The 27653-nt window shown below is 39.4% G+C and overlaps 1 protein-coding gene across 4 annotated transcripts in view; it reads left to right on the forward strand.

The window, feature by feature from the left end:
• Nucleotides 1-27653, forward strand: part of AKAP6 (A-kinase anchoring protein 6) — a 607701-nt gene that overhangs the window by 207732 nt on the left and 372316 nt on the right. For all 4 annotated transcript variants that reach the window (XM_082617945.1, XM_082617944.1, XM_082617947.1 and 1 more), the window contains one exon: nucleotides 10752-11109. In XM_082617945.1, coding sequence (XP_082474071.1) covers nucleotides 10786-11109 — 324 coding nt within the window. In that variant the 5' untranslated portion in view covers nucleotides 10752-10785. The remainder of the gene's footprint in view (nucleotides 1-10751; nucleotides 11110-27653) is intronic.

A 27653-nucleotide genomic window follows, 5' to 3' on the forward strand; every position in this document is an offset into this window, starting at 1 on the left:
CCCATGCCCCCTGCAGTGGAAAGACTGCCAGGGAAGTCCCCTCTTTTTCCTTCTTGAGGAAAACAATTGTCTTTTAGCTTCCAATGTTGCTCTTATGGAAGATCACACTCCTGTATGTCTCTTCCACTCTCAGTACTCTTCTTCACTTTTGGCATTTCTGATCACCAAATGTGTGGTGGTTTTTCCCACACCAAGCGACTCAGTGATACCAGCTTGGTGTCCTATAATTTAACTGTCTGCCTGAAAATAGTGTCAGATCCCACCTGTTAAGGGCTCAGTCCCACAGGACTGTCCCCCTCCCCCTACCCACTTCAGGTACCAATTGCAAATCCAGATTGTTTCCTGTGGATATGACTGACTGGCTGTAAATCACCCCCCTCCTCAGGTTCCCATGACCCCCTCCTCAGGTTCAATTAATTTATTAGAGCTACTCACAGAACTGAGGAAAACAGGTTGCTTACTAGATTACCAGTTTGTTACAAAGGATATTAAAGGATATGAATGAATAATCAGATAAAGAGATATATAGGGCAGGGTCCAGAAGGGTCCTGAGCATAGAAGCTTCTGTTTGTGGAGTTTGGGGCATACCACCTACCCAGAATGTGGATGCATTCTTGTTCACCAATCTTGTGGCTCTCCACAGCCTGTCCTTTTGGGTTTTTATGGAGGCTTTATTGCACAGGCATGATTAATTAAATCATTGGCATTGGTGACTGATTCAACCTCCAGCCTCACTCTTCTCCCCAGAGGTTGGGGAGTGGGACCAAAAGTTCCAACCTCCTAATCAGGGTTGGTTTCCCGGGCAATCAGCCCCCGTCCTTTCTGGAAGTCACCTCATTAACATAAACTCAGGTGTGGTTGAAAGGGGCTTATAAGAATAACAAGACTCCTTTCACCATTATTGCTCTGGAGCTATTTCAGGATCTAAGGACAAAAGAACAAATACTATAACAAAAGATGCTCTCATTGCTTTTGTGCTTTGGACTTTCCAAGAGTTTTAGGAGCTCTGTGCCAGAAAGGGGACAAAGACCAAATATATATTTTTATTATAAATCACAGTATCACAGTTACTGTTGAGAAATCCAAAGCAATCTAATTTATAATTCTTTGTATATACCTCTGCTTCTAACCCAAATCTTATTTTCCTAATATTCTGGGATTTCAATAAAGTGCCTTAGTGTGAGTCTATTTTCATACACTAGATGGGTCTTTTTAAAGTAGAGACTCAACGTCCTTCATTTCTCAAAAGATTTTATTAATGATATTTTCCTTTCTCTTCCCTTTTGCCTTCAGGGACTCCTGTTCTTCAGGTGTTGGACCTCCTGGATTGGTCACTAATTATCTTTCTCTCCTCATTTTCGTCTATTTATCTTTTTCTTTACTTTCTGTGAGATTTCCTCAACTTTATTTTCAGCCATTGTATTGAGATTTCCCTTTTTGCTATCATGTTTTTATTTTGCTGAAATTTTTTTTTGTTCTATAAATATTTCTTTTAAAAAATAAAATTCTGTTCATGGATATAAAAGCTTATCTCTGATAATTTTTCTTTTTCACCAAAATCATCTCCTTGCATAATCTTTCCTCCAGGTTGAGGTTTTTTGTTTGCTTCCTTTGGGCCTGTTATCCAAATTAGAGTTTTCCCTTAATCTCTGCTAATCCTTGACTGCCTGATCATATTTAAGAGTAAGAGACTAGAAAGCTGATTGAATGCTCTGAGTGTGTGGGTAGGCCTATTGACTGAATGTCATTGTAGGGTGATCTGGATGTGCCAATTTTCAGTATCATGTCTTCTTGGACTGATCAGATCTCCTTGGGGGGTTGGTTTCTAGTCTGCTAACTAGAGGATAAAGGCTTTGGAGAGTCAAGTTGTGGAAGAGGACTGGGGGTGGTCTCAGCACTCAGAATGCCTATGTTAACTTAATTCACCTATTTTCAAGGTACCTCTATACTCAACTGCCCAGAGTCCCTAGGTCCAGAGACCCTTTGATTCTTTCTGGAGAATAAACCTCTAGAATTGGAGTGGGTGCACCTACCCAGCAACACAGAGTAAGGAAAGACCTAGAATTCTAACTGCTTCTAAACATTTTAAAATTAGAATTAATCTTCTTTCTCAATGTATCATTGCCCCTTTACCCAGAGTTAGGCCAAACTTGAGGTTAAGGGTACAGTCCTCCAAGACTGTCTGGTTTGCCCAAGACTTCTGACACCAGCTGCAAGTTCAGGGGTCTCCAGGGCTGTCCTCACATGAGACTAGCTAATGATAAATTTGGAGGTTCTCACAGATTCCTTCAGATTTGATAATTTGATAGATCAACTCACAGAGCTCAGGAAAGTGCTATACTTATAATTGTAGTTTTATTATACCAAAAGGGTACAAATCAGAAGCAGCCAAAGGAAGAAACACATAGGGTGAAATCTGGGACTGAGAAGTTTCCCAACACAAAGCTTCCATGTCCTTAGGGATGCATTACCTCTTGCCCTTGACAATACTCATGGGGTATTGCCAACTTTGGAAGTTTGCTTGAGCTTCAGTGTCCTAGTTCTTATTGGGGCTTCATTACTTAGACATGAATGATTGAATCTTTGCCCATGTGGTTGCTCAAAGCCCCAACCCTCTAATTACATGAATGGTCTTTCTGTCTGGCTAGCCCCCATCATGCATCACCTTGTTAGTACAGACTATTAGGTGTCATCTGAGGGGCCCACCATGAACAACAACAATAATCCTATCACTCAGGACATTCTGGAAGTTTAGAGGTTACCTCTTAGGAGTTGGAACAAAGGCCAGACTTTTTTTTTGGGTAAAGTTAATTTTTCACTACATACTTTTCCATCTCCAGTTGCAGAGGTATCTGGTTCCAGCAATTTCAAAAATACTTAAAGAATTCTGAAGTAAAATCAGGTTGGTTCTTTGCTCTCTGTGCCTTTGGTTTAGGATTTTGTTTTCTTGGGTTGGCTAAGGCATTTATCACTTGTTCATCTGATTTTCAGCTTCCAAAAATATTACTATTTTTCCTCCCATTCTTGAGTGTTTATACTTAAAAAAAAACAAAAGCAAACTTCAAACTATAACCACTCTGCAGTAGCGTTAGTGAGGTTTCTGAAGGGAGCCAAATTAGACACATATATTCAGTTGGCTGTCTCTTCCCAGAAGTTGCCTAGCACTCTCTCAATTTATTTGTCAGTGGCAACTTTTTGTAGAATACCTATTAATACCTGGTAAATAAACACTGCATTAGCAAACACTTCTATATTGCTTCATTAGTAGAGGTAACCAACTAATTTAGGCTTCAGAATCTTTAAAGACAACTTTTCTTTTAGGGCTCATTTCCTTTCTACTTTACATATTGAGGGCACAAAAGATAAATAGCCCCTTAACGCTTATTGACTGGGGATGAGAATATTGGGATAGAGGAGGATCTTTTAACTTCAGTGTTGTCTATTTTTACAATGTTTGAATTAATATATATTACTTTTTAATTAATTAAAACTTTTTAGAGCAAGAAAAAACATGAAAACATTGCATAAAATGATCCTAAAATTTTTTTTCCACTTCAAATCTATGATGCTAGGGTTAATGGAGAGCTAAAAATGGAGAACTCTTTTTATATTTAATGGAGTAGGTAGAACAGAGCACAGCACTCCTTTAATCACTCTGATCTAAAAGTCAGACTTCTAGATCTGAATCAGGCTTTCTTTCTGTTTTTTTATGGGCTATAAAGAAGTTTTTAGCCTTACATTTTATATTGATGAAGTCTGCCTGGAAAAGAAGATGTTGATTCTCTCATAATGCTGATTTCTCATTTCATTTTCTTGGTAAATAAGAGTTTGTATATTGATTTTTCTGTCTCATTCTAGCAAACAACTGTAATTTTATTTCTCTTCTTTTGCAATCTTTTTAGAGTTCCTGATGCCTGTGAGACTCATTCCAACCTCCATAGAATGGTGTTCAAAGCCCTCTTATAACATGGCTGCAACTTACCTTATAGCCTTATCTGCTTCTGGTTCCCATCAAGCTCCCAATTCCTCTCAACACTGAATTATTTGCTGATTCTCCCAACTTCTTGGTATCTTTGTCCATGTATTTCTCCCAGCCTGGAATTTTTTTCCCCATCTCCCTTCTCTTTCTGCCCATCTAAATTATAGCCATTTTTACAAGCTCATCTCAAATGTTTCCTTCTTCAGTAAAGGTTCTTATCTTTCCTCCATCCAGGATTAATGCCATTCCGCTGGGGCCTTACAGGGCTTTGTTTGCCCACATCCTGCCTATGTAATAGGTATCAGTAGATGCGTGTGTGTGTGTGTGTGTTAGGGGAGAGTGGAGGGAGGGAAATTGTCCCCATTAAATTATAATTTCCTTGAAAGTAAATCTGATGAGTCATATATATACATAATGCCTTATATATAGTTGATTCTCAGTAATGTCAGTTGATTTGAAATGAATCTTGTTCCATTTTCTTTGTATCAATAGCATTGACAAAAGTAACAACTGTATAGGGGCTTCCCTGGTGGCGCAGTAGTTGAGAGTCCGTCTGCCGATGCAGGGGACATGGGTTCGTGCCCCGGTCCGGGAGGATCCCACATGCCGCAGAGTGGCTGGGCCCGTGGGGCCGTGGGCCCGTGGGGCCATGGCCGCTGAGCCTGCGCATCCGGAGCTTGTGCTCCGCAACGGGAGAGGCCACAACAGTGAGAGGCCCGCATACCGCAAAAAAAAAAAAAAAAGAGTAACAACTGTATAAATTATGTATTAGTTTTACAAATCCAGTTCTTCCCAAGACATTTTCTTGAATGACAGAAAGGTGGCTGCCTAACGCTCAAAGGTGATTATTAGCAACCTGGGGTGGGGGTAAGAAATGTAAACGCTCATTAGCGTCACTGAGTCCAGATCCACACATTCATGACCCCGGGCACCATTTGCAGCTGATGAGTGTTCATATTTCTTACCCCTACCCCAAGTGGGGTGATGCAGCCAAATGAGTCTCTGAGTGACAGGAGCTGACCACTGTAGTGGTGGAAGGAAGACATGGGAGGTGTGATGACTAACTGAGTTAATCTGGGTGTCCACTCCACAGAAGGATCTGAATAATGCAGGGTGGGGGAGTGCATAGTAGGAGGACGGACGGCTTGAGCAAGGAAGATGATTGATGAAGTGTGTTATGGGTGACAGAAGACCCTATGCTCTGGGCAAGGGAGTTAGCAGTGATTTAGGAGAGACCCAGGAGAGGGTGCATGGTCTCTGTGTGATTAACCAGATGTAATCAGCCATTTGCCCGAGGGGACAGCCATACAAAAGGATATAGTAAAGGGGAAAAGTGTTGGGGGGAACATCAGTGATAACACCAAGGTCTTTTAAATTGTAGAAATCTGTCTGGGCCCCTGTATTTACATGCTGTTTTCACTCCCTTCTCTGCTCCCCAAGCCTGTGCACTTAAACCTTGAGATTTTTCTTCTCACTGACATCCACTTGCAGGCTGCTCTGTTATGGCAGGAGGATTAGAAAGTGAGCCTAATCTGGGGTTACCACAGTGATCTCACTTATCAGTGTTACTCCAGATGAGTGCTGGGGGGCGTGGGGCTGGGAGGACAAGAGGGCCAAGGAGAAGGAGGAATCAGTGATTATGGAGACTTCCTTAGAGCATCTTACAAAAGCCACTCACTCTTTTTTCCCTTAAGTACAAATTTAATATTTTGTAGGAATTCTTTGGCTCTCTTCTTAAAAAGCTTAAAGCCATTTAAAGTTTCCCAACCCTTGACCTCACAAGAGGCCAGAGAGTAAGACAGGCAGCAAGATTTAAAACTAGGTGATGAATTAGAGCCTCATTCATCTGGGTAGACTGCAACATTTAATTAAGCAATTTATTAAGCTTGTTTTTGTGGGGTTTTTTGTAGAGCCCGATTCTAGAGTCCTGGAATCGGATATAGGGTTCACCTCTTGAGTTCATTTAGTTTTCCTTAATGCAGTCAAAGCATGAGAGCTAGCCAGAGACAAAATTCAAAACATTCCAGTGGAACTTTTCTTTCCCTTTCAAAATTCAGTCTCTGTGAACAGGTTCTGTGAAGAATGATTATGAGAATATGAAAGAAAAAAAAGAAGCAAGAGAAAAAAGCACTTAGTGATGCCTAACTTAATTTTCTCTACCCCAGTTTTGTAATGTGTCCTTTGTAGCAAGCAGATCCGTTAATTTGGCCTGAATTATGCTTTAGTCTCTCATTTTGGGGGCAGTAAGCAGAGCACAGAAAGATTGAGAGTAAGTATTTAGGTTTGGGGGTGATTCACATGATGATAAGACTACCTCTCAAACTATACACATGAAGATGCTCTTGTTTGGAAAGAACAGTTTCTTCCTAAGAAAAGAGAGAGGGCTTGAATGCATTTAGCTCAGATTGACTTTGTCAGCTGGTTATGTTACTATAGTACTATTAATTTATTTATACATTTTAAAATTTATCCTGCTTTAGGATTTGCTCAGTTTTGGGGTATACAGTCTTGGTTCTTCTGAACTGTGCCTGACTGTGCTCTGTCTACCCAAACACTCTTTTCCATAGTGATCCTTGTTTTGGCAACTGTCTCCTTTTTCTCAACTCACTTATCACCGCTGCAAAAGCCCAGCCTATAACCTCACAAGCCTGGAGCTTATAGATTAGCTTCCAAATAGGGACAGTGTAGTAGCCCTCTCTTTGCAAGAGATTTAGGCCACTAAGGGCATTTGAAGCTGGTGCCTTACAGACTCACCAGTGTCCTGCTGGCATGAAGCAGCCCTGATACCGGCCTTTATCTTGTTTGGCTACAAGAAGAGAACCCGAGGTGGGGAGAGGAGGAGGAGCCAGGCACTTAATCCTGAAGGACCTTTAGGGACAAAAGCATTTACAGTGAGTACAGTCAGCTGATTTCCAGCTTTTCTGTCCTTTTAGACAATCACAAGAGGGAGAAAGAGGGGGCAGTTTTGATGGGTGTGTAGCTGCATTTTTTGCTTCCTAGTTTGGTCGAAGAACACGGTCCTGATTTAAATGTCTTATTCAAATTGAATGTATTCTGCTAACGTCAGGTTTCGACTGAAAATTTGTGGATTGTCAGGGAGGTAGCAGCACCAGCCCTTGGTTAATAAGCAAAAGCCATGATGCGTTTCTTCTGTTTCTGTAGGATGATAAACAGTGGTGAGAAGAGCCTTACCACAAATTTTTTTAAAAAAACCTTTAAAATCTTTACTGCTTTTGGCTTTTGCACTTTAAATGTTGAATCTTCTTTGGGTTTGTGGAAAGGAAAGGATTTGATCTATGTTATTTTTAACAGCAGCTGGGTTAAAGGTGGTATTATCTCTAATGCTGGAGACGTGGCCACAGATAAGCATTTGATGGGGGCAGAGGGGTGAGTGGGGAACAGGAGGTCACTGGGTTCCAAAAAGCTAGTTGATCACTCCTCTCATGCAGCTTTGCAGCCAAAGATATAACTGCATGGGTATCTGTATATACTTGAATCAGTGCTTCATTTGCATCGTCAGAAGTTGTTGTCTGCTGGCCTTTTTATTTATTTTTTTTTCAAATTTCTCTGTGACTAGAAAGGAATCTTATTGCATGGATCCTTGCATAAAAAAAAATAGAAAACTTAGAATTTAGAAGAATATATAGAGTTGTGTTGAATTTCCTACTATTTGTTTGCATTCAAATGGAGTAATTAATTTGATGGGAAAGCAAGCTTGAATAGTCACGATAAGGGCAGGAAAAATACACACAAAGATTGTTATTGTAGATCTCTACAATATGAGGCAGTTTTCCTTTAAAGTATAAATTTATCTTGGAAATCAGATGTGCTTTTGTGAAAATCAGAAATACAGGTTGGTTATCCATGGGTGGTACATCTAAATGTGAACTATTGAAATTGAAAATTAAATGTTTATAGTAATTAGTTTCCATGAAAATGGGTAATTAACCAATTTTATGCCACTTCCTGGGCTTGCTATGCTGTTTTGACACATACGGTATTCCTTCCCCAGGGACAAAGCTGTATGTGAAGAAAAGTAAATAGACAGAAGTTGAAATAAAACTTGAGTAAAGCGTTGCTTTGCTTCACTGTTTTGGGTTATGGAAATTCTCTTGTTTACAGTCTGATCAGCTAAATATGGAAACATCACATGCAGGTTGAAATTTTGTAGATGCAGGTAACTTTTGCCTTGGCAGCTTGAATATAAGGTTTCCTTGCCCTTTACTCATGTGTGATGCACACCAGCTACATTTTTGTTTAATGTTTTTATTTTATTCTATTTGTCCTCTGCATATATAACCACATCTGTGTTATCAGTCTTAAGTGCAAACTCCCAGAGGGAAGAATCTCCCATATTTATTCCTCTGGAAAGAATTAGCAACATATAATGTGTAAATAATGATTTACAAAATATGTTTGCATGGTAATAATTTATTTCTTTCCATTAAGTAGGACAAATATTGATGCTGTTTGCCTGCTTTGGTGAAATGGAGGTCCATCATTTAGTATCTACATAGCTCTCAGTATAGGTAGGATGCTTCTAATAGCTTAGAAATCTCTGTATAAATAACTCTAGAGCTTAGAAATCTCTGGATAAATAACCCTAGGTAATTACAGATTCTTATGGTCAGATGGAATCTTATTGATCATTTAGTACAATTTTGTCATTTTACAGGTGAGGAAACTGAGACCCGCAAATGTGGAGCATCTTGCTCCAAACCACACAAAACTGCACTGTGCCTGCCTGCTGCACAGCCTGATAGTATATATAGAAATGTATGTTGGGATATAAATTACATTGAGCCAATTCTTTGGTATGTCCTTTAGTTTACAGTAAGATATGTATTTCAGAGGAGGCCTTGCCTCGATTTAGGGGTTTCAGAGAAAACACAATGACCAAGCACTGTTTTTCAGTTGTACAGGGCTCTTAGGTAGGGGCTTGGAGGTGAGCGAGTGTATGGGTGAAGGTGAAACATTTCATTCTACACTGCCCTGGCACTTAGTTTTCTGGTTTGATTGAGTCTGGTTTCTTAGAAGAGGGAACCACTGTGACACCAGTGACTTCTTCATTACTAGTTCTTTGACCTTGCACTAAAAACCTTTATTAATCTTTGTGTATCAGATTCCTTCTCTGGGACAGTGATTCTAAATAGTGATTCACCACCCCAGAAGGCAGTGAATTGATTAAAAATTTTAAAGTGCTTTTGGAAATCAGAATCAGAGACTGAGACTAGGGTATAGTTTATTAAGAAGTAGTGTGGTAGCTCACTTTTCCTGGAGTTTCATCCCTCCCAGTGAAATTTTGATATCTTCTAATTGGTTTCAAAATAGTCAAGTCTAGTATTATTGTTATTTTAAAGGCTGTATGAAAGGGTGGTTAAAAATGTGGGGGTGTAGTGGGCTTCTCTGGTGGCGCAGTGGTAGAGAGTCCGCCTGCTGATGCAGGGAACACGGGTTCGTGCCCCGGTCCGGGAAGATCCCGCATGCTGCGGAGTGGCTAGGCCCGTGAGCCATGGCTGCTGAGCCTGCGCGTCCGGAGCCTGTGCTCCGCAACGGGAGAGGCCACAACAGTGAGAGGCCTGCGTACAGCAAAAAAAAAAAAAAAAAAAAAAAAAAAAATGTGGGGCGTGGATTTCTCCCTCTTGCAATCAGGTGTAGAAAGCTGTTGAAGCCTAAAACCATTCTCTAAGGCAGGTACCAAAGTGATAAACTTACCTTATGACATAATATTTTGCTCTTTGCAAATAACTTTGTTTTCAAAAATTCATCTGTAAACCCCCTTATCACTTAATTTAAAGATAAAATGCTCAAGAGATTGGGGGAGAGGCAGTATGCTACAGCATTAGAAGGTTTCTGAAATAATATATCATGAGAATAACTTATTCTTAAGGCTTTTGTCAATTCAACAAGTCTTTTTATTCCCTGTGCTCATTCCTGTATGGAAGGTTACATATTCCTAGTCAAACTGGGAGCTTTCTTGACTTTTCCCTTCCACATTTGTAGGTAAAATAATTTTGGTTTTGCTAATTAAGTTAATCTTAAAAATATAAAGAAATATAGCTACTTTCTGACAATCACATTTAATTTCATATTTTGATCAGCTGCCTTTCATCTTTGGAGGAATGGGGCTATAAACTAACTTGAATGTATAGAACTAGAAAAAGACTTAGAAAAGGAAAAGAAACCCATTGCCTTGAGTAGAGGAAGTTTCTCCTGAAACTAAAAATAATGTCTATTTAAAGTGTTCAAAGTACAAGATCCTAAAAGTTGTTATTTTATATCAGACTGGTTACAGAAGAAAGATAAATTACATAGCTAGATCATTAGTAAACTAATCAACTTTATCTTAAAAAGAAACCGTACACTTCATTGGTCAGAACTTAGCCACATGACCACAGTGAGCTCCGATGGAGATAGGGAATGTAGTTTTAAATTCTTGGCAGGAATATGCACAACTGAAAATCAGGAATTTGTTATTAAGGAATGAGGTGAGAATGGATGTTGGGATAGGCAGTACCACACCGTTTTGTATTCCTATTGAACCAGTATAGGTAGGACGCTTCCAATAGCTTAGAAATCGCTGAATAAATGCTGGGTCTTGGGTCTAGTTGGTAGAAACTCAAAACACCTCTTTCTGTTTTTGTTACGAGCTATGGTTTCTTAATTTAGAAACTTGGCTTAATTTAGAAATCTTGTTTCTTCTGCGAAGTACCATTCCTTTATTTGGGAATCTTGTCTGACTTTTGCTTTCTTTTTTCCTCTTGCCTTTCAGCTGTTTTGGAAAGAAGTAAGGCTTAGACTTCTCCATGTTAACCATGAGCGTGACACTTTCCCCTCTGAGGTCACAGGACCTGGATCCCATGGCTACTGATGCTTCACCCATGGCCATCAACTTGACACCCACTGTGGAGCAGGGTGAGGGAGAAGAGGCAATGAAAGACATGGATTCTGACCAGCAGTATGAAAAGCCACCCCCACTGCATACAGGGGCCGACTGGAAGATTGTCCTCCACTTACCTGAAATTGAGACCTGGCTCCGGATGACCTCAGAGAGGGTCCGAGATCTAACCTATTCAGTCCAGCAGGACTCGGACAGCAAGCATGTGGATGTGCATCTAGTTCAACTAAAGGTAAGGAAGGTCTCTGGGCTCAGGTCCATTCCAGACAGAAGTCTGAAGGTGGCTGTGGGCGCCTAGAGCCTGAGTTCTGTAATTCTCAAGGAGAAAGCATCCGAGAAGAAAAACAGAATAACAGGTTTGAAACCATTATTTTTGTAGATAAACATGGGTGGAATTCTTTCCTGGTTTTACTTTGTGGGCTAAACATCTAGAATAAAACTGACCTCAGGGGATAATGCGGAGAAGCGAGGAAAAATGGGGGGTGGCATTTTTGTGCAATGTCATAGAAATCAGTAGTAAAGAATAAAAATATTACAAAAGGTTTAATAAAGACTCTCCTAGGTAAAAAATCAAACTGAGCAGTGATTGTATATGTATGTGATTAGTAACTTCTGTTGAAGTTGATGCTGCCTTTGTGGCAAACAGTGGGTTCTGGCATGATGGAGAAGGGCGGTGTACAATGCGTCATGCAGAACAAAGGTGCTTTTATAACAGCTCATCTAAAGTTTAGACATTAAAAAAATGTGTGTGACTTTTAGAGAGCCCTTAAAAAGCCTGACCGTTGATAATAATGAGACGGAGATGCTAGTAAAGAGGGCTATTAATAGAGATTTTGGCCTAGGGACCCCAAAATACCATGAATCTTGCCCTGCCATAGCCACTCCTCTCTTCCGGGTCCCTGAGGGAAATACATGCTCAGGTCAATGGTGGGTAAAGCAGGGCAGATTTATAACCAATTAGGACATTGGCCCCAAACCCCAATGTTAATTTCTGGTTAGTTAGATGAGATCCTAAGGAGAATTCCTCTGCCTCAGCTGGTTCATTTTAAATGATCTGAAACCAGACAGATTCTTGCATCTTAATACTTAAATGACTTATAAGATGCAGCCATCAGCGTGAGAGGAAAGGACAATTAAGAGAGCTTTATGTGCCCCAAAGCCTAGAGCAGAGCTGGCTTAGCCTTCCCAGGCTGGTTCAGCAGATCCTGGTCCCAGCTGCCCCATGAGAGAGAGTGTCCAAGAAAGGGAAGGAGGGGGTTGGAGAGAGAGAGAAAAAACAAAAGGGCCAGAATGCCAAGGTGGCTGGGCTTCTCCCAGGTTGAGCAGGGCTGGGTGGCCTCCTTTCTTTGGGTTCTTGGGAAGGAGCAAGCATGAAAGGTATCAGAGGTGGCTAGGAGCCCGCTTTAACGGAATGCCAGCCCGACTGGTTTCCCCACCGTGGCAGCAGGGAGTGGTGTCTCTCAGTTCTTGCAACACAGTCCCTTTAATCAGAGGAGCAGCTCTCCAGCTCCTCCAGGCCACAGTGAGATGGGAGTCAGGGGGCTCCGCAGCACTCCACCCCCTCCTCCGTTCCCTCTAATGTTGCACTTACTTTTATGTGGCTCCCAAAAGGAAATATAGGATTGGGTTTGCAAGGAAAGATGACTGTTGCTCTCTAAAATCTTTCAGATTTACACAGAAAAGGTGGTAAACGATAAAGGAGAATGGGGGGAATGGAAATATCTTTAGAAGATTCCACTAAAAATGCTAAGGGCACCTGAAAACAGTGTGTCAACTAACTTCATTTAATTACATCAATAGTACTTAAGTGAAAACTTAAATTTTAATTCCAAATAGGAATGTAAAAGTTTTTGTACAGTCAACCAGGATTATGTTTAGTGTTGAGAAATCCCCTGTAGGACAATTTGCTTCTTTTTCTCATTGGAACTGCCTATCACCTTCTCACCTCACTCAAAAGGCATCTCACTGCCTCTTTTCAGCTCTGTCCCACAGTGTGGTCTGTTCTCCCCTGTTGAGAAAGGAGCCCCAGGAGGACAGGAAGTCAGCATAGTAGTCACATAGTAGTTAATCAATAGCAGTTAAAGGGATGAAGTGAAATTGTCTTATGTTAATTTAATTCTAGGATTTCTATCATTCCTTTTTTTGATGCTTATTTCATCAAGTGACTTAACCAACATTCTCTGAATGTTCTAGAATATTCTATAATAATAGAGCCCTTCCACATTGAGGCCAAAGTCGACAAACTCTGGTCAGTGAGCTATGGCCTTGTTAACACAAGGGCTTAGTTTTGGCCTCCTGATCTGCTTATTTAAGTTTTCCCTTTATTTGTGTAACATTTTTAAATTTAACCAAATAAGTACTTTGAAACATTAAAAAAAAAGATTTTAAATACAGGTCAGTTCTTCAGATTTCCACACTGATCCACAAGAATAAAGGGAAACTGGGTCACAGAATTTTATATGTGGAATCAAAACAACAACAAAACAACCTTGTAGAAGCAGCTCTTAAGTTAGGTGTATGGAAAAGCAGAGGGGCAGGCCCAGCCGGGGAAAGGCCAGCTATCTCCTGTGGGGCATCCCTGCTTGGCTCCATGCCTTGGTGAATTATTCAGTTTATTAATTTACTATGAAAAATAACCATCGCAGGGATGGGAATGCCATGGTTTTAAGGACCATCTAGGCGCACGTAATTTCTAAATTTATATATCCATCCCAGTGTTCTCCCAGGAGCCCCAACTGCCTAAGAGACATCTTGTATCTCTAGTGAGCATCTCAAACTGATATGCCCATTGAAAAGCCCTGAATGCCTCCCCGACCCCATCTTCCCAATTTCAGTAAAAGGCACCACTTTTTTGCCAAGCCTAAGTGTGATTCCATGCCCCACATATATGTCTGTTAACAAGTCCTGGGGATCCATCTCCAAAATATGCCCTAAATCCATTCACTTCTCCCCTATACTACTGCTGCCCCCCTAGTCAAGCCACATCACTGCTTGCCTGGGCTACTTTTAGAGCCTCTTCTACTACCCTGCAGTTTATTCTCTACACAGCAGCCAATGGGATCTTTCAAAAATGTAAATCCAGTCATGTAACTCCCTTGCTTCCTGTTGGCTTACGATAAAACCCAAACCTCTTTCTGTGGTTCTGCCCCTGCCTGCTTCTCTTGCCGTGTCTCCTGTTACTTTCCCCTTGTTTATAAAGCTCCAAGCGGATTGAAAGTTCGAAAGGAATGTTAGTCTAGTTCTTGCCTCACAGCTTTTCCTGTTTCCTCTGCCTAGCTCTAGCTTTGCCTCGCAGATTCTGGATCCTCATCAAGCAGTCGGCCAGAGGCGCAGCCAAGTTCTAATATCTGGAGGCACAAACCTGGGAGAAGGTTGAGCAGGGGTTGGGAGCGAGGAGGGGCCTGTGCTCTGCTCCGTGAAAGGCAAGCACAAAAAAAGGAGCTACCCTTACCTAACTCGTCTACACGCCTCAGACTCCCTTTCACATTGCTTGTTCTAAATCTTGTCATCACAGTTTTCTCTGCCATCCTGTTGATGTAGAACTTAAAAAAATTAGTTGAGAAATGCTTTTGGAAAATGCTCAGGGTGGGCTCCCCCCTCTGGTTTTATATTTAATGTCACTTTCTCAAAGACGCTATTCCTAATCCCTACTCTTAAAACACCCATCTCCTCCGCCAGCAATCATCTAGTCCATTATTCAGCTCAGTTAATGGCAAAAATTCTTCAATGCTATTACCATATTTGAAAAAAGGTCTGTCAGTTACTCAAAAGTTAAACATATATATTCCATAAGCTCAGAAATTCCATTCCTAGGTATTTACCCAAGAAAAAGAAAGCATATGTTCATAGAGACTTGTTTAAGAATTTTCATATCAGCTTTATAAATAATAGCAAAAAACTGTCTGAAGCTCAGGTATCCATCAAGAGGAAAATAAATAAGAAAGTTGTGTTATATTTGTACAAATGGATTGCTATTTAGTAATAAAACAGCACAAATTGCAGATATCTGCAACAACATGGGTGAAACTCAAAACAAAATGTATGCAAAAGAGTACATACATCCTGTATCATTCCATTTATATCAGGTTCTAGAACAGGGAAAACTAATCTGAGGCTAAAAAGAACCAGAACAATGTGATGAGAGCAAGGAAAAGCAACATAAAAGAATTTGGGGGAGGTGACGGAAATATTTTATGCCTTGATAGATTTTTTTAAAATTCTATTTATTTTTTATACAGCAGGTTCTTATTAATTATCTGTTTTATACATATTAGTGTATATATGTCAACCCCAATCTCCCAGTTCTTCCCCCCATCCCCCACTTTCCCCCCTTTGTGTCCATACGTTTGTTCTCTACATCTGTGTCTTTGTTTCTGCCTTGCAAACTGGTTCATCTGTACCATTTTTCTGGATTCCACATACATGCGTTAATATACGATATTTGTTTTTCTCTTTCTGACTTACTTCACTCTGTATGACAGTCTCTAGGTCCATGTCTCTACAAATGACCCAATTTTGTTCCTTTTTGTGGCTGAGTAATATTCCATTGTATATATGTACCACATCTTCTTTATACATTTGTCTGTCGATGGGCATTTAGGTTGCTTCCATGACCTGGCTATTGTAAATAGTGCTTCAGTGAACGTTGGGGTGCATGTGTCTTTTTGAATTATGGTTTTCTCTGGGTATATGCCCAGTAGTGGGACTGCTGGGTCGTATGGTAATTCTGTTTTTAGTTTTCTAAGCAACCTCCATACTGTTCTCCATAGTGGCTGTTATCAATTTGCAATCCCATCAACAGTGCAAGAGGGTTCCCTTTTCTCCACACCCTCTCCAGCATTTGTTGTTTGTAGATTTTCTGATGATGCCCATTCTAACTGGTGTGAGGTGATACCTCATTGTAGTTTTGATTTGCATTTCTCTAATAATTAGTGATGTTGAGCATCTTTTCATGTGCCTCTTGGCCATCTGTATGTCTTCTTTGGAGAAATGTCTATTTAGGTCTTCTGCCCATTTTTTGATTGGCTTGTTTGTTTTTTTAATATTCAGCTGCATGAGCTGTTTATATATTTTGGAGATTATTCCTTTGTCTGTTGATTTGTTTGAAAATATTTTCTCCCATTCTGAGGGTTGTCTTTTTGTCTTGTTTATAGTTTCATTTACTGTAATGGTTCTTATCACTAGCTTTAATTTCCTTATTTATTTATTTGTATCAGCTCCAAGGACCTCAAATGTCTGATTTTCCACTGTATCCCTGTTGCCTAGGGCAAGGGCTGGGCATTTGGTGGAAACCAGTTCATATCTGTGGTTGGATAGATGAGTCCAAATCTGTATGGTCAGTGCCTTATCTCCCCATAGGCAGGCTTGCACTGGAATTCACAGGAGGAAGTCTTCATGGTGAGGATTGAATTAGGACAATGGTGTTGGATGAATCAGGCCCAAGTGCATTTGGGACATTACTCTCCCGTTAGGGAGAGTCTGCGAGTGATTCAGAATCTTGGATATCTTGTCTGGGGAGTCTGCCTGGGAGAGTCTATTCTGCCTAGGTAGCTGTACTGGTCTTCCTCCCTCCCCACTTTCTGTTTGACTCCTTCTTTGGCAAGGATTTTGGTCAATGAGCTAGAGGGCCTGGGACTGCTCTTTTTCTTTAAAGGTAACTTTGTTTATCTTCTGGTCATTGTGTTGATCTTAAAGTTTATTTATCAGAGACTATTCTTACCAACCTTATTTCCAAGTTCTTAGGGGAAGTTTTATTGTAACCCCCAGGATGAACTACAAACCACTATTGTAAAGTTCCCAAAATTGGGATGGGGGTTGGTGATTGTTCTAGAGAGTGAATAAATAAAAACATTTCAGTTTAAGATTAAAATATGGAAACAATGCGATATATTACACTGTGTAGTTTTTTCCATTATTTTTTAAATAGAAAATGTAATCCACATATTTTGCTTCTTAGCTTCCAGATATTCTTCAGGAGTAAGTATGAGAAGCCAGCTGAACCATTTTTAGAAACTTTCCTTCTCCTCCTCCCCCTTGTCCTTTGGATTCAGAGGCTGTGCTGTGCAGGAAAACCAGACCAAGAACCTAAAAGGGTTTGACTTTAACTGCAACTTCTGGTCTGGATGAATGTATTTGGGTGCTAAATAGGCAAATTAGATACCCATGCTTCCTGATTAACAGTCTTCTTAGAGAGAATATTATTTGTATTCCTGGAAACATGATAGCAGGAAAGAGGCAAGACTTAGACTAAAAGATGTGGCTGGATGACAAATAGAAGTCTTGAAGTGACTTTGCTGGAATCAGCTCCCCAAATAACCCCCTTGAGATAAATTCCACTCTCCAGGTGAAATTTGTGTCTGTATCTTCGATTTGCGCCTGATTCTCAAAGATAGAACGTTGAACAGAGACTCTGTTTACAAGACATTCTGACTGGGCTGTACCCAGACTGAGATGTGCCTGACATCTGGAGTTAAATCCAGATACCCAGTGACTCACATGGGGTCTGAAGGGCTTCCTGGGGAAAAGGCTTGAATCCTCTCCATGGTTGGAGTTGTCACATCAGATGTACCTGACGGACTGAGGACTATGGAAGTCCTGGGATGATGGAGCTCTTGAAAGAGGGTTCACCTTCATCCTGGGGCAAGGAGTCTGCCTCAGAGCAGAGGGGAGGGGAGTAGTGGTGTGTGGTAAAGTGTGTTCCCAGTTCTGGAACCCATCTTGAGCAGCCACCTGGGCAGTGTGGGTACCCAGTGAAGGGAAAGGGCTGTGGGTGTAACTTGGGGGACCTGTCTCAGCTGTCTCTCCGCCTGGACTTCTCCCCTCCCCTTGTTCCATAGGTAGGAGGGAAAGAATGTTCTCTGTCTCCCACTGCTGGAGCGTAACAAGCTCTGCCTGCAGTGGCAGAGGAGGTACCAAACTGGCAACTGTAGAGTCCAGGGTCTGGCTGGCTGTGACAGTGAGCAAGAACTGGGGTTGATCCTTGGGTACATCCAAAACTCACCCTAGGAGTTTCAGAAATTCTTGGTAATGGGGACTCTGAGTGGAACTAAACTTCTGACATCAACAGTTTGGGGCTTGGAGGATCTGATCTTAATGTTAAGAAACTGTGTGCTAAAGCCTGGAACGTTCAATTTATAACATCTTTGAGTAGTTTTCAATTTGTAACGTATCTTAGGTTAAATAAGTACCAGTTTAGGATCAAATACCAAATATCTTTGTTTCTGGGAAAGAGTAAATATTTTCCTCTTTGCTCTTTAGATGGCTGTTTTTCAAGAAGTAGCTCTCCGTGGTTAGTGGTTAGTTGTTGTGAAATCAATTTGATGAACTAAAGAGCTAAAACAGTAAAATAGAATTACATGAAGTAAGGATAAATACTATTTTGTGAAACTTGGTTTTAGTTATATACATACATATATATATATATATATATATATATATATATATATATATGATTCGTCATGATGTAAAATTTATGTCTTTCTCTTCTGAGTCAAGCCAGAACATTTTGATAGTTACTGCTTTAGACCACTCTCAACTTTCCTCAATATCTTTGATATGTATTTTAATTTTGGAACGTACTATGCAAGTAAGTGTAACTTGGTCCAGTTTTTGCAACATGATTTTTTTGTATTTATATGGGATCACATGACAACCCCCCACAGTATATTCCAAATCCCAGAAAACTGGAAAATGAAGCCGATTTCTCTGTTGGTGGGTATGAGGATGTTAAATTTTTTTATTTTCCCAAAGCCCAGATTTGTGGCTGGAATCTCTTTTTTAGCTGCTGTGTCTTCCTCAGGGTGTATCTTCTCAGGGAATCTGAATACTAGCTGTTAAGTGTCCTGGTAGTATGGGTCAGTACGGTGATTAACAGTGGAAAAGTTTTTCCTATTATTAATGCCTAGGTTGTGTAAGAATATTTGGTATCATGGACCAATAAAAATGGATGAAATAAAAAGAATGTTTAATGTTTGGAAGGCTAATTGTAGATATGTAAGAGAAACAATTATGTGAAAAAAATCGATCTTAATTACTGAGTAATAATCTCTCCACCCCTCCCCCTCCCCACACACACACTCCAAGTGCTAAATAAATACTTTTTGATTGTTGAATGATTAATATATTTTCATTATGATTTTGGGAGATGATCTAAAAATCTCAAATCAGGCACATGTTTAAAAATATTTACGTGTGATTAAGACTTGGTTAAGACTTGGGAAGGGTGACATGGAAAAAATAACTTTGGTAGTTTATGACACATATTTTGGAAGATCTTTGGGTATGCATGAACCTTAGCCACATGTGCTAATGTATTTAGAGCTCAGGATGGGAGCATTAATTTTCAAGGTGGCCCAACAAGTCTACTAGATTGTCCAGCTGTGTAGTTTTTAAATAACAGTAATAGCATGGAAAATGAGGATTATCATAGACATCACAATTTGAAGGAAACCATGAAAACAGGGTTTAGAGAAAATAATAATAATATTATTATTAAAGAATTTGAAAATGAGTTCAATGAGAAAAGTCTGAAGAAAACAGCATTTTGATTAGAGAAGTGTTATTGGGATTCATTGCTTTAAAAATGGTTTTAAAATAATGTCAGCATGAACTATCACTGAGCAACAGTAGCCATCAGTTTTTATGATCTCAGGGAGTTAGATATTTCTAGGGGCAACCCCCAGAGGTAGGATATGAGTTAACTCTTCCCTTGCCTAGAGAGTTTTTAGTTCAGTAGCATTCACTGAATGCCTGATATGTTCCAATGTCCTCACATCCTTCTACAGGTGTGAGAAATTTTATTGGCTATAAAGTATAAGATAATAGTTCTGCTCTTCTTGTATTAGATGGTTAAGATGAATTGATGTGAGGGTGGGAGTGCTTTTTTTTTTTCTTAATTAAGGAGAAGATCCAACCTATGTGTATTTTAATTCATCACAAATAGGAATGTGAGGTTTTGGAAGTGTGGATGTAAATGAAACCCTAAAGTCCCTTTGAGTAGGGCTGTAGAGAGATGTTTCGTTTCCCTCCATTACTCTACTTTGCCCACTCTCTTCACATCAAAATTTTACATCTCAAAAGAGGGAAACGTGATCTAATTAAAGTGAAATTGTACTAAGGTGTGAATTACTAGAATCCTAACATGGAAGAGGGTGGAGCAAGAGATGAATACCTTTAGTGAAAAATGTTAACAAATCAATTGATTTCCAGGTATGCCATGTGTAGAGATAGTGGTTCTCATCCTTGACTACACAGTAGAATCTCCTGGGAAGCTTTAGAAAGCCCATTTCCCAGGCCATGTTGTAGACCAGCTACATCAGAATCTGGGTTTGGACTTAGGCATCAGTACTTTTAACTCCACAGGTGATTCCAGTGCACAGCTAGAGCTGACAGCCACTGAAAGGAGACATTTTTGAGCAGAGGGCTTTTGGATACATCTTGCTTATTCCATGCATTTTTCCTTTCCTTCCAAAATGACAGCAAGGGATATAAAGTCACTTATTTAGGAGCAAAGGCTGCTACATGACTCTTTTGAACTTTTTCAGTTTCCCAAATGACCTTATAAATAAGTAAAAATTGTGGGAAGGGAGTAAGTCCATGCCAGACACCAGCCTATATGTTTTAGATGTTCTATCTTATGTTACTCTTTTAAAATTCTTACATACAAAAGAAAAACCAAATCCAGAAAAAGTAAATGTTTCTCTCACTTAATTCTCACAACAACTTTTTGAACTAGAAATTATTCTACAGAGAGGTCCAGGCTCAGGGCTGCCCACCTATAGTTGTGCAGGTTATATATGAATGGAACCTTCTGAGGTTGTGCAGTTTACCTGCACGGCTTTCTGTGGCTGCCTTGTATAGGCCTGGGAAATAGCCTGAGCAAAGGGTGCTTTGAATATGAGAGACGAAAGGACCTTTTCCCCTGGAGTCAAGGAATGAAGAATGATGTATATCATTGAGCTTAGAGGAGACACATTTTGAAGGACCACAGATACTTTAAATGCCTCAGAGGAGTCTGGGCTGGATCCAATAGTTATAAAGACATCTACAAACAAAGGAATAACATGGTAAAAGCCTGGGTCTTAGCATGAATTTGTGGTATGTGCATGGTAATCTGAGAAGGAGGGAGATGTGAGACAGTTATGAGGATGTTCAGTAAATGACATAGAGTGGCTAGGCTTGGCTGATGGAAATGGGAAGCAAGAAAAAGCCATCAGACAAGGCTGTTGAGGCAAACACAGAGAGGCCTCTGGGGATTCAGAGGCAACTGGTTCTCTATGGCTTCATTTGCCCTCCTCAGCCTCAAATGGAACTGATATGGCTATTGTCACTTGGTTTTAAGGCTGAGGGCTGTATTTCTTTGCGTAAATGTGAATAGGATAAAAAGGAACAGAAAAGAGATTTCTCCTATGTTCATTTTAGCAGGATGGCTGTTATTAGTGGGCTTTTAGTATAAGCTCCTTCTATTGTTCTGTGATACCTGAACCACCAATTTTATTCATTTTTTGAATGAGGTAAATTTGCCAAAATCATCATTTAATGGACAAAGAATATGTGAAATGAAAATGGAAAGTGATCTACTCTTCTCCCAAGGAGGAGGGAATGGGTATAACATCCACTGGAGAACTGGTTCACGAGGAGGGAACTGGCCTGAATGAAATTACGAAGAAAGTCTTCAGTGCGCGTTGTAGTTTTCCCTCTTCCCAGAAGACTAATTTCTATCAGAAGATCCTATAAAGGAATTCAAACAATAGTGTTAAGAATGACTGCAACTCAAACTTTTGCTGCTGCAAAGGGAATTAATATTATCACATTGGCCGAAGGAATCCACCTCTGTAATTGTGGGAGTCAGGTATTAGTGACAAGATGGGGAGAGAGTCCTCCAAATAACACCACATAGGAGACTACCTCTTTTATGTGTATGTCTGTGTCCCCATCCTAGAAATAACAGGAGCGAAATGTTGTTTTAAAAAATATTTTAACTGCAGTGTTTACCTCCCTTAGCTTCCAGCTGCCCTCCCAGATAAAGTCCAAATGGGCATGGCTTGCAGGCTCCTTCACAACCTGGACCCAGCTGGCCTGTTGTTCCTTCGACATTTCCTTTCCTGCACCTCTAAAAAGCCAGGCCCTTTCAGAAATTCGTGCCTGGAAACATGGTTTCTCTATCCCTGGGATATCACCTCATTCTTTACCCCAAACTTCTGTTTCTGGGAAAATTGCTATACATCCCCCAAATCACAGCTAAAATGTTACCTGCCTGGTGAAATTATCTCGAATTCGGTCAGTCCTTCTGGGGATTCTCCCCATATTTTCCTATGATGCCTACTGTAGCATGGTGGTAGACACAGCATCCAATTTGAGTTATTACTACTTTAGTTGTTATGAGGAATCCTGTTTTATTCTATTCCATAACTGTGTATCTCTGATGACACATTTGTGTGACTTTGAAATCAGGACAGAAGAAAACAATCAGCATAAAATACATTTCCTTTGATTATTTTGTTGATCGATTACAACCCGATAAACTTAGGCTTGTGAATAATTAGCCGATCTTCCTCAGGGAAAGTTAGTTCACATTTATGCTGGAAATGTGAGGGCATGCATGTTTCTATGTCTGCCACAAGATCATAAATAAGAATAAATATTTCATAACTGTTTAATGTGGTTACCCTAAAATTCAGTACATCTTTTTTTTTAACATCTTTATTGGAGTATAATTGCTTTACATTGTTGTGTTAGTTTCTGCTGTATAACAAAGTGAATCAGCTATACATATACATATATTCCCATATCCCCTCCCTCTTGCGTCTCCCTCCCACACTCCCTATCCCACCTCTCTAGGTGGTCACAAAGCACCAAGCTGATCTCCCTGTGCTAGGTGGCTGCTTCCCACTAGCTATCTATTTTACATTTGGTAGTGTATATATGTCCATGCCACTCTCTCACTTTGTCCCAGCTTACCTTTCCCCCTCCCTCTGTCCTCAAGTCCATTCTCTACGTCTGCGTCTTTATTCCTGTCCTGCTCCTAGGTTCTTCAGAACCACTTTCTTTTTTTTTTTAGATTCCATATATATGTGTTAGCATATGGTATTTGTTTTTCTCTTTCTGACTTGCTTCACTCTGTATGACAGACTCTAGGTCCATCCACCTCACTAAAAATAACTCGATTTCATTTCTTTTTATGACTGAGTAATATTCCGTTGTATATATGTGCCACATCTTCTTTATCCATTCATCTGTCTATGGACACTTAGGTTGCTTCCATGTCCTGGCTATTGTAAATAGTGCTGCAATGAACACTGTGGTACATAACTCTTTTTGAATTATGGTTTTCTCAGGGTATATGCCCAGTAGTGGGATTGCTGGGTCATATGCTAATTCTGTTTTTAGTTTCTTAAGGAACGTCCATACTGTTCTCCATAGTGGCTGTACCAATTCACATTCCCACCAGCAGTGCAAGAGGGTTCCCTTTTCTCCACACCCTCTCCAGCATTTACTGTTTGTAGATATTTTGATGATGGCCATTCTGACTGGTGTGAGGTGATACCTCATTGTAGTTTTGATTTGCATTTCTCTAATGATTAGTGATGTTGAAAATCCTTTCATGTGTTTGTTGGCAATCTGTATATCTTCTTTGGAAAAATGTCTGTTTAGGTCTTCTGCCCATGTTTGGATTGGGTTGTATGTTTTTTTGATATTGAACTGCATTAGCTGCTTGTATACTTGGAGATTAATCCTTTGTCAGTTGCTTCATTTGCAAATACTTTTTCCCATTCTGAGGATTGTCTTTTCATCTTGTTTATGGTTTTCTTTGCTGTGCAAAAGCTTTGAAGTTTCATTAGGTCCCATTTGTTTATTTTTGTCTTTATTTCCCTTTCTCTAGGAGGTGGGTCAAAAAGGATCTTACTGTGATTTGTGTCAAAGAGTGTTCTACCTATGTTTTCCTCTAAGAGTTTTATACTGTCTGGCCTTATATTTAGGTCTTTAATCCATTTTGAGTTTGTTTTTGTGCATGGTATTAGGGAGTGTTCTAATTTCATTCTTTTACATGTAGCTGTCCAGTTTTCCCAGCACCACTTATTGAAGAGGCTGTCTTTTTTCCATTGTATATTCTTGCCTCCTTTATCAAAGATAAGGTGACCATATGTGCATGGGTTTATCTCTGGGCTTTCTATCCTGTTCCATTGATGTATATTTCTGATTTTGTGCCAGTACCATACTGTCTTGATTACCGTGGCTTTGTAGTATAGTCTGAAGTCAGAGAGCCTGATTCTTCCAGCTCTGTCTTTCTTTCTCAAGAGTGCTTTGGCTGTTTGGGGTCTTTTGTATTTCTACACAAATTGTGAAATTTTTTGTTCTAGGTCTGTGAAAAATGCCTTCGGCAGTTTGATAGGGATTGCATTGAATCTGTAGATTGCTTTGGGTAGTATAGTCATTTTCACAATGTTGATTCTTCCAATCCAAGAACATGGTATATCTCTCCATCTGTTTGTATCATCTTTTATTTCTTTTATCAGTGTCTTATAGTTTTCTGCATACAGGTCTTTTGTCTCCTTACATGGATTTATTCCTAGGTATTTATTCTTTTTGTTGCAGTGGTAAATGGCAGTGTTTCCTTAATTTCTCTTTCAAATTTTTCATCATTAGTGTGTAAGAGTGCAAGAGATTTCTGTGCATTAATGTTGTATCCTGCTACTTTACTAAATTCATTGATTACCTCTAGTAGTTTTCTGGTAGCATCTTTAGGATTCTCTATGTGTAGTACCAAGTTATCTGTAAACAGTGACAGTTTCATTTCTTCTTTTCTGATTTGGATTCCTTTTATTTCTTTTTCTTCTCTGATTGCTGTGGCTAAAACTTCCAAAACTATGTTGAATAATAGTGGTGAGAGTGGGCAACTTTGTCTTCTTCCTGATCTTTGTGGAAATGGTTCCAGTTTTTCACCATTGAGAACGATGTTGGCTGTGAGTTTGTCATATATGGCCTTTATTATGTTGAAGGAAGTTCCCTCTATGCCTGCTCTCTGGAGAGTTTTTATCATTAGTGGGTGTTGAATTTTGTCAGAAGCTTTTTCTTCATCTATTGAGATGATCATATGGTTTTTCTTCTTCAATTTGTTAATATGGTGTATCACTTTGATTGATTTGCATATATTGAAGAATCCTTGCATTCCTGGGATAAACCCCACTTGATCATGGTGTATGATCCTTTTAATGTGCTGTTGGATTCTGTTTGCTAGTATTTTGTTGAGGATTTTTGCATCTATGTTCATCAGTGATATTGGCCTGTAGTTTTCTTTTTTAGTGACATCTTTGTCTGCTTTTTGTATCAGGGTGATGGTGGCCCTGTAGAATGAGTTAGGGAGTGTTCCTCCGTCTGCTATATTTTGGAAGAGTTTGAGAAGGATAGGTGTTAGCTCTTCTCTAAATGTTTGATAGAATTCGCCTGTGAAGCCATCTGGTCCTGGGCTTTAGTTTGTTGAAAGATTTTTAATCACAGTTTCAATTTCAGTGCTTGTGATTGGTCTGTTTATATTTTCTATTTCTTCCTGGTTCAGTCTCGGAAGGTTGTGCTTTTCTGAGAATTTGTCCATTTCTTCCAAGTTGTCCATTTTATTGGCATATAGTTGCTTGTAGTAATCTCTCATGATCCTTGTATTTCTGCAGTGTCACTTGTTACTTCTCCTTTTTCATTTCTAATTCTGTTGATTCGAGTCTTCTCCCTATTTTCTTGATGAGTCTGGCTAATGGTTTATCAATTTTGTTTATCTTCTTAAAGAACCACCTTTTAGTTTTATTGATCTTTCCTATCATTTCCTTCATTTCTTTTTCATTTATTTCTGATCTGATCTTTATGATTTCTTTCCTTCTTCTAACTTTGGGTTTGTTTTGTTCTTCTTTCTGTAATTGCTTTAGGTGTAAGGTTAAGTTGTTTGTTTGAGATTTTTCTTGTTTCTTGAGTAGGACTGTATTGTTATAAACTTCCCTCTTAGAACTTCTTTTGCTTCATCCCATAGGTTTTGGGCCATTGCGTTTTCATTGTCATTTGTTTCTAGGTATTTTTCGAATTCCTCTTTGATTTCTTCAGTGATCTCTTGGTTATTAACTAGCATATTGTTTAGCCTCCATGTGTTTGTATTTTTTACAGTGTATTCCCTGTAATTGATATCTAGTCTATAGCGTTGTGGTTGAAAAGACACTTGATACGATTTCAATTTTCTTAAGTTTACCAAGGCTTGATTTGTGACCCAAGATATGATGTATCCTGGAGAATTTTCCATGAGCACTTGAGAAGAAAGTGTATTCTGTTGTTTTTGGATGGAATGTCCTATAAATATCAATTAAGTCCATCTTGTTTAATGTATCATTTAAAGCTTGTGTTTCCTTATTTATTTTCATTTTGGTTGATTTGTCCATTGGTGAAAGTGGGGTGTTAAAGTTCCCTACTATTCTTGTGTTACTGTTGATTTCCCCGTGTATGTTAGCATGTGCCTTATGTATTGAGGTGCTCCTATGTTGGGGCCATAAATATTTACAATTGTTATATCTTCTTCTTGGATCGATCCCTTGATCATTATGTAGTGTCCTTCTTTGTCTCTTGTATTAGTGTTTATTTTAAAGTCTATTTTGTCTGATATGAGAATTGCTCCTCCAGCTTTCTTTTGGTTTCCTTTTACACGGAATATGTTTTTCCATCCCCTCACTTTCAGACTGCATGTGTCCCTAGGTCTGAAGTGGGTCTCTTGTAGAGAGCACATATATGGGTCTTGTTTTTGTATCCATTCAGCCAGTCTGTGTCTTTGTTTGGAGCATTTAATCCATTTACATTTAAGGTAATTATCAATATGTGTGTTGCCATTACCATTTCCTTAATTGTTTTGGTTTTGTTATTGTAGGTCTTTTCCTTCTCTTGTGCTTCCTGCCTAGAGAAGTTCCTTTAGCACTTGTTGTAAAGCTGGTTTGGTGGTGCTGAATTCTCTTAGCTTTTGCTTGTCTGTAAACGTTTTAATTTCTCCATCAAATCTGAATGAGATCCTTGCTGGGAAGAGTAATCTTGGTTGTAGTTTCTTCCATTTCATCACTTTAAATATGTCCTGCCACTCCCTTCTGGTTTGCAGAGTTTCTGCTGAAAGATCAGCAGTTAACCTTATGGGGATTCCCTTGTATGTTATTTGTTATTTTCCCTTGCTGCTTTTAATATGTTTTCTTTGTATTTAATTTTTGATAGTTTTATTAATATGTGTCTTGGTGTGTTTTTCCTTGGATTTATCCTGTATGGTACTCTCTGTGCTTCCTGCGCTTGATTGAATATTTCCTTTCCCATGTTAGGGAAGTTTTCAACTATAATGTCTTCAAATATTTTCTCAGTCCCTTTCTTTTTTCTTCTTCTTCTGGGACCCCTATAATTTGAATGTTGGTGCATTTAATGTTGTCCCAGAGGTCTCTGAGACTGTCCTCAATTCTTTTCCTTCTTTTTTCTTTATTCTGCTCTGCGATAGTTATTTCCCCTGTTTTATCTTCCAGGTCACTTCTCTGTTCTTCTGCCTCAGTTAATCTGCTATTGATTTCTTTTAGAGATTTTTAAATTTCATTCATTGTGTTGTTCATCCTTGTTTGTTTGCTCTTTAGTTCTTCTAGGTCCTTGCTAAACGTTTTTTGTATTTTTTCTATTCTATTTCCAAGATTTTGGATCATCTTTACTGTCATTACTCTGAATTCTTTTTCAGGTAGACTGCCTATTTTCTCTTCATTTGTTTGGTCTGGTGGGTTTTTACCTTGC

Source organism: Mesoplodon mirus (genome assembly GCF_964341445.2).
Source record: "Mesoplodon mirus genome assembly, chromosome: 4".
Classification (NCBI taxonomy): domain Eukaryota; kingdom Metazoa; phylum Chordata; class Mammalia; order Artiodactyla; family Ziphiidae; genus Mesoplodon; species Mesoplodon mirus.